The sequence below is a fragment of the Hippocampus guttulatus genome, chromosome 7 (genome assembly GCF_054856545.1).
Source record: "Hippocampus guttulatus isolate MCC_2025c chromosome 7, RoL_Hgut_1.0, whole genome shotgun sequence".
In the NCBI taxonomy this organism is placed as follows: Eukaryota; Metazoa; Chordata; class Actinopteri; order Syngnathiformes; family Syngnathidae; genus Hippocampus; species Hippocampus guttulatus.
The window spans coordinates 14387828-14403216 of record NC_141267.1 but is presented as its reverse complement, the minus strand read 5'-3'; the positions used below and the strand labels follow the sequence as shown (position 1 = coordinate 14403216).

The following is a 15389-nucleotide window of genomic DNA, read 5'->3' as shown; positions in this document are numbered from 1 at the left end:
GTGCATATACGTTTGCAATAAAACTGGCTAAAGAACATTTAAAAAGAAAAGGGTTAGCCAAAATGCTGTACATTTCATGAAACATAGTGTGTGTGTGTGTGTGTGTATATGAGAGAGAGCACAAAAACTACAAAATGCAAGATCATAAATAATTTTAAACGGATGGGCTGCAAAAATTTACCGTTGTGAACCATCAACTTTGGACTAAACGAATTGGATTACTCTCTAAAATTGTGTATGCAGCATTTTCATGCTTGCAGCTGGTGCCAGAGCCAATGAGCCGTCCACTAATACGCTGTGTTAATAGGATTAGGGCTCATCATTCACCATGTCCAGTCACAGTCAGGTGTTAACAACCTGAGGGACAGCATGAAGGACTCGCAGCATGCAGGTAAATTCTTTTGGCCAATACATATTTTGTAGATTTACTGGATGGTTTTCATGAGACTTTGTAGAGCCTTTATTTTATTACCCAAAGAGTTGAGGGTTGGTACAAAATCTTGTAAAACATTACATTTATGCTGCATAATCCATACGTACCAATTTTTACGGTGAAAATATTTTCATTTCTTGATTGATTTTGTTTTTGATTCAGTACCAAATCTATCCTCAAGGTGGCACTCCTTAAATAAAATTGTGGGGAAACGGCTCAACCTACTCATTCGTAAACCGTATGAGATAAAAATTAATGTATAATTATGATTATCTCTCTGGAGTTCAATTAAAAAAACTTGTCAAGAATATGACTGACGTGCACATTTGTTTATTTTGGTTATTGATATGTTTTGCAAATGCATATCTTGGTCAAAAATATGACAATACAGTATCATATTGTAAGAATCCACCATTAGTGAGCAATAATGACCAAATGTAGTTCTATAATGATATCCAGATTTACAGTGTTTTTGTTTCTTTGCCTAATATTTTTAAACTTTCTTTCATCAGTTAAACTCCTAAAGAGGATTATTTTTTTCCCCCATCAACAAATGATTCAAAATGAGTCTAATGCAAATGCATGAACAGTGTTAGACTTGAAATGTAAATATTAGCGTTCACCTGGGATTTTCCACATTTACTTTTGTTGAGTTGGAGGTCAGTGCTCTCTAGGTCTCCTTTTTAAACAACACAGCCTCAAGTTACACATAATTAACATACTGTACAAAATACAGCAGAGCAAAAAGACTTTATCCCTTGAACCGTGTTGTGGAAGTCTTCCACTGTGACCTGACTTCCAGTCCCAACAGGCTTCTGCAATTAGAAGAGACACACGAATGCTGTATCTAAAAGAGGCGTAATCCTTGCCATTTTGAGGACTGACTGAAACGGCTACTGACTAACTATATCCCTCAATCGTACTGGACATACTGAATGCTACATAAGCGTGGTGCCACATTAGAGCCTGTTCTAAAGAACATGTTTTACAATTTTGTTCTAAAAAATAATTAGAATAAAAGGTTGAAATAAGGGTAGAATATAATTGTGCAAAGGTGGACAACCTTTTGTGCTTCAGGTCCATATACAGTACTGTTAGTTGATCTTTAAAACGATCAGGTGGGCCAGGTCTTTTGTAGATGTGTGTTTAAATCTGTATTGACATATGTAAATTATTTAATTTTAATATTGAAATAATAAATGATTTTTAACTTTATTAATTAAAATTAATTTTATTATAATAATTAACCAGAAAATCTAACATGCATTTTTATTTCATAAAAATAATGCAGACACTGTATTTTTATTTTATTCACAATAAATAATTAAAAATGTTTTTTTTGCCACAGTATTCCACATGGAACCAAGTTGAGAACATTACAAAAAAAATAAATGTATTTAAAATTAATACATATAAAAAGAACAAACTGCAAGTCACTCATTACTTGATCAAAAACTGTTCTGCTCTCGTTGTAAAGTGCTATAATGAGCAAATGTGAAGTACACTTGCATGGGATGAAATAGATTTATCCTGTTCATTTCACGGCTGCAAGCTACCAAGTAGCCAGCATGTACATGTCAGTTTTCAAACATGTGTCCCTTCTGTGTCTTTTCTCTCCGAAAGCCATGAAAACGAAGCTGTGGCCCAAGCAGAAAGCGACTAAAAAACCCAAGGATGAGTCCCCAAAGGTGGAGAAGCCACCCAAGGCGCCAACCTCGACCACCTCCACTGTTGCCGCAAGAAGTGCCCCTCCGCAGCTGAGCGAAGCCGAAAGGATACGTCTGACGCCCTTTGAGAGGGTTGTCTACGACATGGCCCACAATGAGAAGATGGTCAACGACCTCATCCTCGGCCGCAGGGTTGGATTCTACGAGCTGCGCGGAGAAATCGGCCAGGGCAACTTTTCATCAGTCAGACTGGGCATCCATGCCTTGACCAAAGGTCTGTTATTTTATCTCCGTTATTTATTTATGCTCCCAATCAGCCAGTGCCTCTATATTTGTATACAGTTCTACTATTGAAAATGTTCTTTTGAATGCTTGTCGCGGTGGCGGGGTTGCAAGGGTAGTCTGAAAAATTGCTTGATCGAGCAATAAACGCGCATAGTTGGCAATAATAGCCATTGCTCTGCCCTGGTTGTCATGGTTTTTAAACCAGAGCATGACTGAAAAAAATTTAGAGAACTTTTCTCAAGACTGCTTGGAATTTTTTTTTAATTGTGGGGGGAAAAAAGGCATACATTTGCTCTCCTGTCCTTTCCCAGAGAGAGTGGCTGTCAAGATCATGGAAAAGCAGCGCAAGGTGGATAAGGATCCCGAGCCCTTCAGCTCCTCGGAGATTCGCTGCATGGAAAAGCTGTGCCACCCAAACGTGGTGCGTCTTTACGAGGTGATGGAGACGAGCAGGAAGCTGTACCTGGTGATGGAGTACGGCAGCGGCGGCGACCTGTTCTCTCGCATCACCACCAGGGGGAAGCTCAGCGACCTGGAGGCAAAGCTGATTTTCGCTCAAGTCGTCTCTGCTGTGAAACACATGGTAAGCATTTGTCACAGTCGCTCACTTTTATCACAACACACACTCACACGCATTGCACAAAGCAAACAACAAACCACTGCTCGTTCTGTGAAGTGCTCGATAAGAATTCATTTCAAGGTGAAGTCATCTTTATATTCATTGCCAATAATCAATAGGCAATAAAAATTCGCAGACAATAAATTGCTAAACATACACCGCTGACCGCAATCTTATGTTCGCTAGAAAAAGTAATGAGACCCAATACAATATTTTTTGTGTTGATTTGTCAGCAAAAATTCACAGCAAGCAAACAAAAAAACTTAAAAATCTACAGACTCCAAATATGTTTGTTTGTGGCCAAAAACGGTATCCTAAAAGTGAACAAGACCTGTGAAAGTGTGAAAGAGAAAATGGAGAAGAGAAAGAGTGAAAACACTGTCATGTGTTCCTCTGGAATGTTCCAGCATGAGAACAACATCGTCCACAGGGACCTCAAGGCCGAGAACATCTTCTACACCACCAGCTACTGCATCAAGGTGGGTGACTTCGGCTTCAGCAAGGAGAGTGCGCCCAACGAGCCGCTCACCAATTTCTGCGGCTCGCCGCCATACTCTGCACCCGAACTCTTTCGCGAAAAAGGCTACGTGGGCTGCTATTCGGACATCTGGGCTTTAGGTATTATTCTGTACTTCACGGTGACCGCCACGTTGCCTTTCTGCGGGGACAATTTGAGCAGGCTGAAGCGTTGCATCCTTCAGGGGGCCTACAGCATCCCCGCGTACGTGCCTGACGAGTGCCAGCTTGTCATCAAGGGCTTGTTGCGGCCCGTACCGGTGGACCGCTCATCTCTCATCCAAGTTTCGAACGGCGCTTGGCTAAGGGGGATCCAGTACAACGGTCCATACTTGCCCCTGCCCTTGGCTCCGGCCCACTTGGTTCGGGCCTCCAATGATCTGTGCGCGGAGGAGAAGGAGGTGAAGACTCTACTGTCAGACTTGGGCATCATAGCGGTTCACTTGCAAAACAATCCCTGTTCGGACTCCAGGAGCCCACTGACTGGGACCTACCGCATCCTCCTCCACCGGATCCAGAAGAGGAGATCCGTGGAGGCCGTCGGCTATGCGGCAATTCACCCCGACGAGTACAGGAGTCAGGCCCGGTGGTGCGTCGCATCTGTGGACAAACACAACCCCTCCGCAGTCTGTGCTGTACTCTAATCAAGTGGAACCTTGACGATACGAGTGCCACAACCTTTGAGTTTTTCCAAGTTCTGAACCTTTGGTTAATCAATTTTGCATATTTTTTTTATAATGTACTATATTGTATTTGCTATTTTCTTTTTCTCTTCATTTCAAAAACATGTTACAATATTTGGGGGTGCTTTTTAGTGAGCTGAAACGGATGAATGGCATTTCCATTCAGTTTAATGTGGAACTTTGAGTCAAGGTACCACTGTACTCACTTTGGCACTTTATCGAAGAAACGCAAAGTTTCCCGCCCATTAATTTCAAGTCGTGCAATACTAAATTGGAAGAGGCAGATGAGTAAGGAGGTTCAGAGAGTTCTTTATCTCACACATCTCTCCCATGTAATGAGCTGTGACTCACCCTGACAGCATTACTCAGTATTTAGTTTAGTGATGCGAAGCATTCATCAATCAGCGCGCCGCTATCTGTATTTTGCAATCCTTGTTGGGCACGGCATAAATCCGAACTGCAAATCCGAGGCTATAGGTAATCCCTTCAAAGGGGGTGGGGGTGGGGGCGCTTCTGGAACAATCATGAACACTCAGACTGGAAAAACATGTGAGATGTAAAAATGGTGGAGTCAAAGCGGGACCACGAACGCAAGGCAACGGCATTGGGACCTTTTGCACAAATTTTGTGTTTTGCAAAAAATAATAATACTCAGTTTTGAGAAAGGTTTTTAATTTCTATACTGTATATCCATCCATTTTATACAATAGGATAATCAAAAAGAAACGAGACGGAACTGAAAAAAAAAATATCCATGTTCAGGCCCAGATTGCGTCTCCCTGCAGTTTTTCAAGATAAGCACCATCTTGCACAACAGAAATAAATTACAAGCACTAAGTGCCCAAAAAATACTCCATGGCAACCTCCGTGACTCACGGCAACCTTGTAAAGTGTACATCATACAATTATGCAATCGCCCCTCTCACTAGTATTTTGTAATAACCGTTATTGTAGACAATAGAAATAAGCTAAACAATTAAGAAATAATCCATAGGCTCTCGGCCCGAATGGCCAAATGTGAGTTCACCCTCAGGGTTTCACTGTTTGTGTCCATGACGTCCCCGAACCACTGGCGAAAGCAGACTTTGATTCGCTCCTCTTGCATCTGTAACTGCTTCCACCAACAAGGCGTATGTATAGGATAGTTGTTACGATTGTATGACTGTCCATGTTTTGTGCTATTTATTTTTTTGTATTATTGTTCTTTTCTGTTAAATGTTCCGCAAGGGATTTTGAGACAGCAGCAGCTGTCGTGAAAGCGGTATATGAATCCAGATGTATTGCACTCTTCCTGAATGCAACATGCTCATCTTTTCATTTGAAGGCAATGTGAGCTCCTATCAGTCTCTTAAAAGCGTCATCTTCATTCCAGGGTGCAATTTGGGGTTTAAGACATCAATGAAATGAATGAATGAAAATGTTATCATTGTGCTCTTGTTTTTTTTTTTTTTTTTTTAATGTTTCCTTCTGCATTCAGTGACTTGCAGATTCCCTGTGCAGGCAGCAACACAACAAATGCCAACATTTCAATCTTCAGAGTCGTAAAGCCAATTGTGCAATCAAGACTCAAAAGAACAACAGCACAAGTGCGCCATACACCGCGCAATAAACTCCTGTCATGTCTGCGTTAAGCGGCGTTTCAACTAACGTTTCTTGTGGGAAGCTCAAGCTCTCAAATTCAAGTTGCGAAACCTTCAGATTTGAATTCTTTGGACTCTTAGCGTGCCCAATTTATTACATGTTAATCTTTCAATGCCTGCTCTCTTTGGCAACCTTTTACAGTCACCTCGCCAGGCCTGCCAACGTCTGATCAGCAGTCATAGTGATGACTACAATAAGATTTTTGCCTTTTTTTTTTTTAATTCTCCCGAGTCAACTCTGCTCCCAGAGGAATGTGTGCGCTGTGTGTGGGCATAAGTCCCGGCTTGTTGTTTACATTCGGATCTTGCTCAATATTCATTTGGCGAAAGTGCGTCTTCTCGTTTCCTCTTGCGGAATAATTTTTTCGCCCACAGCTTGGTATTCATGTGACACAAACATAAGCAATGACCTGCTTCTGCCTGCGCAAGTGCCAAAGTCAATTATTTTACACTGAGACGTTCAAAGGTTCAATGAGGACTTGAAATGCTGTCATTTCATGGAAATCCAAAAGGGGCCAATTTTCTCAAAAGATTTTCTGGATGATAAGCACACACAATATAATTCCAAAGTGTTTGGCAACTTTCTTTCGCTATTGAACGACAATTGGAACTGTTATTGATTCCCTCCACCCTGAATAAGTTAAGTTCCAGCTGAACAAAAAGAAAGCATGCAGCTGCCGCCGTTGGTGTTCTTATGGTGATGAGAAGTTTGTTTGCTCCAAACATACCGTTTGGAATTATGGCTTAAAGTTCAAAATGGGGGTCATCACATGTTTTCCCACTGCATGTGTTGTTGCCTATTTTTTTTAAGTTGAGCACATACGGTATATTCCCACTTGATGTTTTTATTTATTGACATGGTCCAAAGCCCCCTCTTGCATTCAGAAGAATAAGACTTTTTTTTTTAACAGCAAACCAAATCCAGAAACTGCAAAGTTTTTCTTTTGTTATTGCGTGAGATTCTCAAACCCGAAAGTCCCCATCTGTTTATATTTGTGAGTCACTGGATGACCTTTCACTTTCCCAAGCAGCGATGAGATTGTGTTAAGTGCCATTGCGGTTGATGGGCAATATCCTTTCAGACGAAACGGTAACACACACTGCTTCCCCAATCTCATCCACACCTCCTCGCTACATGTTTGGTTTGGGGTGTTGACAAAAGACTTGAAGCTGCTTTTGTTTGTGTGACATGGGCCAAGTATCTTTCAAAGGAAATACGTTTCAATGAACAGAATACGATTGATTGCTGCAGGATCTAACAGGTCTGACTGATTGTGACACAATCAGCACTAAAGACATTGTCAGGCGTTGAAGTTTGGCCAATCCAAGCGTGCTCATTTCAAAAGAGCCTTATTGTGGAAACTTTCACTTACTAAGTCGCAGCCGCGGGGCATCTGAGGCCACTCTTGGTTTCTTTTTCTTACATAATCGGTGATGTGAAAAGACCGTATGCCTTCTTGTTAGAGTTTTGTTTCTGCTTTGTTGGATGAGATAAAGCAGAGATATGTTTATTATTGCGAATACTCATTTTGTAATTCATCATGATGTCGTAATGTCATTTATCATGAGAATGAAATCATTTGCGCTTGGGGCGAGCCCGCATTTTGGAGTATAAATGGTTGTGTTTGCCGCACCAACTTACGATGGGACGAGAAAGCGAAACATCTTGTAAAACAAACAGAGTTGGCCAATCGTGATCGGTTGTGTGCCAAGAGAATCAAATGACCTGGATGAATGAGAACATCTAAAAAGCCTGCAACCATAGTAAATACCCAGGAACTGCTGCATCAATAAAATTGTGGACACACAACTTCCTGCTCAGCTAGAATCCTTTAATCAGGATTGCAGTCATGTTCTATTGTCTTTTGTGACCAACGTCGCAAGTGTCAAACCCAGGATGATGCCTTGCTCCAATTTCTCCTTTCCGGATCCTGCTGAACTGCGGTTTACTATTGTTCATCGTTACGCTCCCATTTCCCCTCTTGAAGTAGCAGATTTGGTGCGTACAATGAAGATTAGATTCAGTCCATTAAGTATCCTTCCAACAACTTGGATGAAAAACATCCCGAGCACCATTTGCGCATTTTTGGTTCATTAATTCTCAATTCCTTACTCACATCTTGTTGTTTTCTAGCTCCAATTTCAGCTAAAAAGATAATCAATTTCGACATGATTGCATGGATGTTGTTTGTCACGATGTTGAACAGCTGCGATATTCCGTGGAAACTGCAGTTTGGTTATCATCAATTACATTCCACAGAAACACGTCATCCCCGAGTCTCAGACTGATATTCTGATGGTCTCGGGTGCTGGTAATGGGCTGACTCAGGGAAGGGGTTGGCGTCCTGAGACTGAATTGAATTGCTTCATATCCAATCAAACTACCGGTATGTCTTTTTCTCTCTCGGGTTACCATAACTCTACTTGCAAACCCTTAACCCTACTTGCAAATCCTAAACCTGCAAAACCCTAACCCTAACCCCCCCAAGCCCTCAGCCTCTCACCCTAAACCCGAACTCTAACCTCAAACCCAAACCCCCAACCCTCACCCGAACACAACCCCCTCACCCTAAACGCTAACCACTAACCCTAAACTCCGAACCCGAATCTGACAACCCTAATTTTAACCCTAATCCCCCTCACCCTAACCTTAACCCACCTTCTAACCCTAACCCTACCCTAACCGCCCTAAAATATTAGGTACACCCCGGATTCTCATGCCTTAGTGTCAAAATATTACCGTAGGTACCCCCTGGATTTCTGTCCCATGGCATCCTCAATGCAGTGGCCATATTGTCCAAAATATTAGGTACACCCTGGATTTTTCTCACGTGTGGGGGTCACCAATGGGGTGACCATATTAGCCAAAAATAATAGACACCCGCATTCTTGTGTGCAGGCATCCAAATGGAGCGGCCATATTGGTCAAAACGTTAGACCCACACCAGTTTCCTGTCCCTCGGCCTCCCCAATGAGGCGGCCATGTTGCCAAAATATTACGTACACCCCGGATTCTTGTCCCCAATGGTGTGGCCATATTGGCCAAAACATTAGGTACACCTCGGATTCTTATCCATCTGGCTCAATATGTCTGCTATATTGGCCAAAGTATGAGGTACATTCTCATGCATTAGCATCTCCAGTGGTTCGGCCGTATTTCGAAAATATTAAGTACACACCGGATTCTCATCCCTAGGCTTCCCCATGGGTAAGCTATATTTGGCAAAATATTAGGTACACCCCAGATTAGCTGCAAGAATTTATTTATGTTTCCGTCAAGTAAGATAAACATCATTATCTGCTCTTGTGATAGATCTCGGTAGGCCTACCTAATGTTGTGGCCGGTAAATATCTATTATGGTTTAACTATTAAAGCAGACTGTTTTGGAACTTGGTCGGAAAGCCCGTTTTGTTTGACAGTGTGTACAGTCCAGCCAATGGCTCACATGACATTTCTGTTTTGTCTTTGTTTTGGCACACAGAGCGGAGACTAGGGGGTAATAGTCCCTGCACTCTCCTAAACCCTTATAGGTCTTGACATCCCTGGCATGGTACTTGCATTTTTTGTTGTTTTGCAATCCATGTGAAGCCAGATAATGGGAAAAGCGCTAAACCGGGTTTCTTGTAAGGACACGTTGTCACATCCCGTTAGTGGCGCAGCTATGAAATATTACGTACACAGCCGCTTCTTTAACCTTTGGGTCAATCCTCTGCTGTCCTTGCTTCTAATGAAAAGCAGCTTGGGTAGACCACCGGTGGTCCTTTGGATGAATGTTGAAGGTCGTACGTTTTGGAAACGTTTACTGTTTACACAAGTTCTGCCAACAATCAGGAGAAAGCTAATCTCAACGTGACCCAGCAGTGGGGGCGGATGCCGCAATAACTCGATGAAGAATTGAATCATCATTGACAAATCTTTTTGGTGGGAAAAAAAACATTACTATCAGAGGAAGTGGTGCCTCGTTTCTCATAAATGAACTCAACAATGATGGAGAACAGCTGGTTGTGTGGTTGAACGAAAAAAAAAAAGACAGTTTTTAAAAATATTCATTTAATAAGTGTTCTCACCAAGTACAATTGGAGTGCCATTTAAAAAATACCATCTGATGATTTGCAAAAACACTGTGCAGCTATCTACAAAGTGGTCCATTCCTATGTTTTACATACACACTAAATGCATACACACCCACATCCTGTACAAAACGTTAAGCCCCAAATAACCAAATTCTGAGTTAGTGATTACTACTTCTTTTTTTTTTTTAATGTATTTATTTATTTTTGTAGAATGGGTAATTTCTACCAATAAGTTTTAGGGCCACATGGAAAAGAAAAAATATATATACATGAGAATAGACTGTCAATCTTACAAAATTTTATTTTTTTTTCAAAGTGGTAATTTTATAAAAATAGGGTCTGTTACTGTCCAGAAAAACGCTATACAAATTGGAAGCATCCCCCCCCCCCCATGATATATATTTTTTTACATTAAAATGTTTGTTTTGTTTTTTGTTTTCATGGAATTTTTTTTAATGAATATACCTGTAGAGTCATTTTAATAGATTTTTTAAAAGTTTGTTTTAAGTCCATTTTTCTTCTTAGAAAAAGGAATATACAGGGCTCTCGACTGCCACTAAATGGTGGCATTTTGTACGTTTTTATGTGATTCTCAACATTGTATGTACATTCATTTAAAAAAAGGGTATGAATCATTCTGGTCACAAATAATGAAAATTGCCTTTCCTAACACAATGCCTCTCAGTCTTTTGCCAATGCGTCATGTTATTTCCAGCTAAAAGCTCATTCATCAGTTAAACATTCACTTGAACTCCAAATGAGTCTTGTCCATGAATCATTTTGGCTTAAAGTGTACATTCACAATCCAAAGCTGCCCAACAGTAGCTCATTACTTGCAGTTCTTTAAACATCAGTAACATGAAATGGTAAAAAGTCATTTCAAATTTTCGCTAAGTGCTACCTGTGTCGAAAACAGAAGACATGGAATGTTGTTAGCGTAATTTACTTTGTACATTCTTTGTCAGTGACATGAGCTGGCAAATTTACAAGTGCCAAATGCGATCCATGTGCTCTATGATCAAGATCTTCCAAGCCCCATGAGTCCCGTTCATCTCTTCTTGCTGTTCTTCTAGACAAAAAAGTTGCACGATGAGTTTAGTTTAGAACTTTGCGCTGTGTTTCATGTACAGTAGTGCCTTGAGATACGAGTGACACGATTTGTGAGGTTTTGCCCTGCAGTCGGATCACTTAATGCTCACGCGTAATGGGAAGCACTATAGACTGGCTAACAAATAGCATTGGCGTTACCGTCTCACCCCACATGAAGCAACACATATTTTGAGACAAATGGTGAAGTAACACCTGTAGACATAAAATAGAAAATTCTTACTGACATATCCTTTGGCTTCTGCGAAGACTGACTAATATTACTGCGGCTTAATGAGGAGTTGTGACTGTCTCCTCACCAGATGGAACAACTCCATATCCATTGAACCGAAGCAAGAAATGTAGCGAGAACAATTTCGATTCTTTACATTACTGGATTGGATTCATGGCATTTATATTCATTTCAGTGGAGAATGATGATTTGAGATACGTTTCAAGTTACAAGCATGGGCACGGAACAAATGCAACTCGTATCTGAAGGCACCACAGTAGTTGGCTGGATTTGTACCTAATTCTGAAGCCCCATTCTCAACCTCACAACCGCTTTCAACTCCTGGACCCAAAGTTGGTCTGGGTCGGCGCAGACGGTGCGCTGCCTCTTACGTCCAGACCGCTTCTTCATGGTAAACCTGCCAACACACACACACCCACGCACACACACAGATTTCAGCATCTTCCAGTATTTAAATCGTTCCTCATCAAGAAGGCCATTTGGTTTTCTATTTATTGGTGCCAGATCATTATGAATCGCAATTGTGCATCGGAAATGAAAACAATGAGCTTACGGACTCACACAACAGCTCTGATGTTGCAATCGCCATCTGTTTCCTGCATCCTGTAGCTCTCAATGTTTTTCTTTGCCTTGGCCCCCATCCCTTGCACATGGCCCAGGCAGCAGTTACCGTAAGAACCTGCACAAGGAAGGCCAAGGTCACACGGGAGGATAATCAGCCTCATTTTAGAGATAGGGGCTCTCGGCATGCAACGCTTGTCACGTGAGTTGCATTTTCAACTGATGAATTGGGTGGCTTCTGGTTGGAGAAAGCTGGGGTGGAGACCATCAGACAATTTTGCAATCTTTTTTTACCACCATTCTAAAGGAGCCTGGTAACTTCTGGCATCATCTTAACTACTTGATTGTAAATGATACCATTTTAAAAAAAATAGTACAGTTTAAAAAATGCATGCATACAATCAACATTAAAGAAATTGATTAGAATTACATTGTTATTAAAAAAATCAAAAATAAGCTTTCAATATTATTTGAATAAGCACTTTAGTTTGCACGTTTCACCAGTGACTGGACATTGTGATTTCCTAGGACTACTTTAGAAGTGATCACTTGAACATGCTAACACTTGCAATCGTGTAAAGAAATAAAATGGTGCACTTTTAATGTGGTTTATTGAGAAGTGATTAACATGTCATCCCATTGATGAATTTCACTCATGAATTACATTGATCAAGAGCAAATTCTAATCATAGAATGATTATGTTATCGTTTTACAAATACAGGTATATTTTTAATGAAAACCTGATGTGCTAGACAGAAAAAATCATGAAAAACATAACTAAAGGTAATTTGAACAATTCTTATCATATAACTGTGTATCAAACCCGTAACCTTTCATAACAGCCAGTACGCAAGAGCAGCTCTGTTTCCCCCAAAAAATTTGATTTAGAAAAATGATCGAAATATTTAAATGCTATTTTCACTCTGCAATTTCCAGCTGAAATATTTGAAAGGATTCCCTCTCAAAATGTTGGTCTTCACTGTACGTGCAGCAACCGTAATTTGGATGTGCACCAAATTGTGCATCTCTAGAGATCGCCATCGCCCAAATGCTGTGTGCTTCAGTCATGCATTATTCACTCAAAAAAAAAAAAAACAAAACAGTGAAACCATCCATCCATCGATTCTCGTTAGTGCTTATCCTCATTTGGGTCTTGGGCGAGCAGGAGCTTAGCCCAGCCGAGTGGGCGAGAGGCAGGTCACGCCCTGGACTGGTCGCCAGCCAGCCGCAGCACATGTATGGACAAACGAGCATTCACGCTTACATTCATACATTTGGAGAATGTAGAGTAGCCAAATTCAGATCACTATATGAAAGGATTAAATGGAAAAATATCAGCTCAAATTTAAAATGACAAGCTTTTTTTTTTTTTTTGCTTTCGGAAGACATGCACAATGCCAGTCAAAAACCTGGACATGCTTCCTTACGCAATCGAATAAGAAAAGGTGTCACTACTTTCTACAATGATGAAAGTGAAACGGACATCTGTGATGCATCTTGAAAGTTAAGCTCTCAAGAAAAATGCCTTTACTTAGCCAGAGCAAATTTTACAAACTATAAAACAATGCATTGGCTCTGTTTGAACAACAACAAATATCCCATGCACAGTGAATGCCATTTCAAGATCTTTATTTTTTGCCTTTAGTTTTTTTTTTTGGTCTTGTTTTGGAAAAGAGCGCTTCATAAATATGTCCTCCACTTCAAAGTTTAAATTCTAATGAGCTCAGTAATCCCACATCACAGCCCGAGGGCATTTCCCCTCCAATTTATCGAAGAATGTGAATGACAAAAAACAGATGCAGCGTCAAGAGCGCCTTACTCAAATCAAAACTACTCGTAAATAAACACACTCATCAACTGACGCCAATATCAAGAAGTGACCCCGTGATGCTGAACAAAGCGTTTAATTCTGCTGATAACATGCCCAGACGCTGCATCTGCCAGCCAATAAATCCTTTTGTCGTTACGCGCCTTTGAGCGTCGCCCGTGCTTGGACTAACCTTGTGCCACACACACTGTGGTGCAGATGAGCAGCACCAGGAACAAAAGACCTTGGAATTTCATGTCCGCTGTCGCTGTTCCGCTCGGCTGTGCACGGATAAAAGACAAAGTTGGATTAAGGAGAAGAAAAAAAAAGACAAAAGCAATGCAGCTACTGGAGTACAAAACATGACCATAAAGAACAAAAATGCTCATTAAAACGGTTCGTTTCTTTTCAGGTTTCCAGCATGCAAATTCCATGCAATTGTGTCAAATTGTGGATAGATCAACTCCCAGTTTGAGGAAAATACCTGCTGATTGTCATTCACCGCTTCACACGAGGTGACCTTCTTCCCAACTCTTGCTTGACAACTGCGATGCCCTGTTTGGGCTTTGCACTCTTATTGTGCACAGATAAATTGTAACCCCCCACCACCACCACCACCACCCCACAGCCTAGTGGACACACACGCACACACAAGCACACTTCTTCGCCACTCCTCTCAGCAGCACCCACTTTTGCAAATGCGTAGTTGAACATGTTGTGCAATAGTAATAGCTTTGAAGTACAAGGTTTCTTCTTAGGTAAGCAAACAGTATCAAAGTGTAACCACCGTCATCTGCTTCCGGTAAAGCTTCAAGTGTTGTATTGAATGCAACTTGCATGATGTGGAAAAAGAGGAAAAACCGTAAACTGGTGGTCACCTTATCCCCTGTAAGGAATTTATTGAATCCAGATGGTCACAAGAACTGCTGACGTGGTTGGAGTTATGTTACATATTCCGTCAGGGAATCTTTGTGGTTAAACTAGTCAAATCGAGGATGGGGCTTTATAGATTGCTATTTTTGTTTCGTGATCATAGTACATAGGAAAAATACTGATTCCATTGTGGGCCAGTTATCTGTGCCTGTGAGGACAAATTTAGAATCTGATTGGTTTAAAGCAGTGGTTCTTAACGTGGGTTGGATCGAACCCTCGGGGTTCGACGAAGCCTCTGCCATGGAGGGTAAGACACACCATCATGTCATCAACATGTCAATTATGACACGCTTGCTTGGCCATCGCTGGCTGCAGATGATCACATTACATTGCTTGTCCAATCGGTGCTGCGGGAAATGTAGTTCACTCATTAGTCAGCGTGTGACTGTCATAATCGTACGTCGTGTGGTAAAAAAATAAAAAGTATACTTTTATCTCTTGATGTTTTATTTACTTTTTTCTGTTTTTAATAAATGTGTTTTTTTTTAATATCTTGAATTTGTAAAAAAATATATAGATTTATTTTTCACTAGTTAAAGGAACATTCGTAATGCAAATACTGTATAGTTTCGGTTATCGGCCAACCTTTCTAATTCTGAAGGCAGATTAAATTGACATGTTTGCACATAGTGGCTAATACAGTATCTGATTGACACCCCCACCCCAAAAAAAATCTAGTGGCTAATACAGTATCTGATTGACCCCCCCCCCCCCCCCCAAAAAAAACTAAAAAAATCTAATGTACTGGGATCCAATACACGTACTGGGAGGGGTGCAGCCAAGACAAACGCTAAATGAATACAATTTTGTGGAACAAGTCTTATTTAGGTT

General features: G+C 40.9%; 2 protein-coding genes across 3 annotated transcripts; one reads left to right on the top strand and one right to left on the bottom strand.

Annotated features, from left to right (window-relative positions):
• Positions 1 to 336: 336 nt before the first annotated feature.
• LOC147202384 (serine/threonine-protein kinase NIM1) lies at positions 337 to 7653 on the top strand. The gene is made up of 4 exons (XM_086116721.1): positions 337 to 391; positions 2057 to 2374; positions 2697 to 2968; positions 3412 to 7653. Exons 1-4 carry the CDS (start codon positions 370 to 372, stop codon positions 4162 to 4164), a joined length of 1365 nt encoding a protein of 454 aa, XP_085972847.1. The 5' UTR covers positions 337 to 369; the 3' UTR covers positions 4165 to 7653.
• Positions 7654 to 9877: 2224 nt separating this feature from the next.
• On the bottom strand, positions 9878 to 14222 carry ccl25b (chemokine (C-C motif) ligand 25b). Of its 2 annotated transcripts, none has more exons than XM_086116183.1 (5): positions 14110 to 14222; positions 13819 to 13906; positions 11818 to 11935; positions 11533 to 11653; positions 9878 to 10986 (listed from the first exon to the last, which is right to left on the bottom strand). In XM_086116183.1, the coding sequence occupies exons 2-4, from the start codon at positions 13880 to 13882 to the stop codon at positions 11533 to 11535; spliced, it is 303 nt and encodes a 100-aa protein (XP_085972309.1). In that variant the 5' UTR covers positions 13883 to 13906; positions 14110 to 14222; the 3' UTR covers positions 9878 to 10986. The 2 variants fall into 2 exon arrangements, with proteins under 2 accessions (XP_085972309.1, XP_085972310.1); XM_086116184.1 differs by having other exon boundaries at positions 9878 to 10983.
• Between the last annotated feature and the right edge of the window lie 1167 nt (positions 14223 to 15389).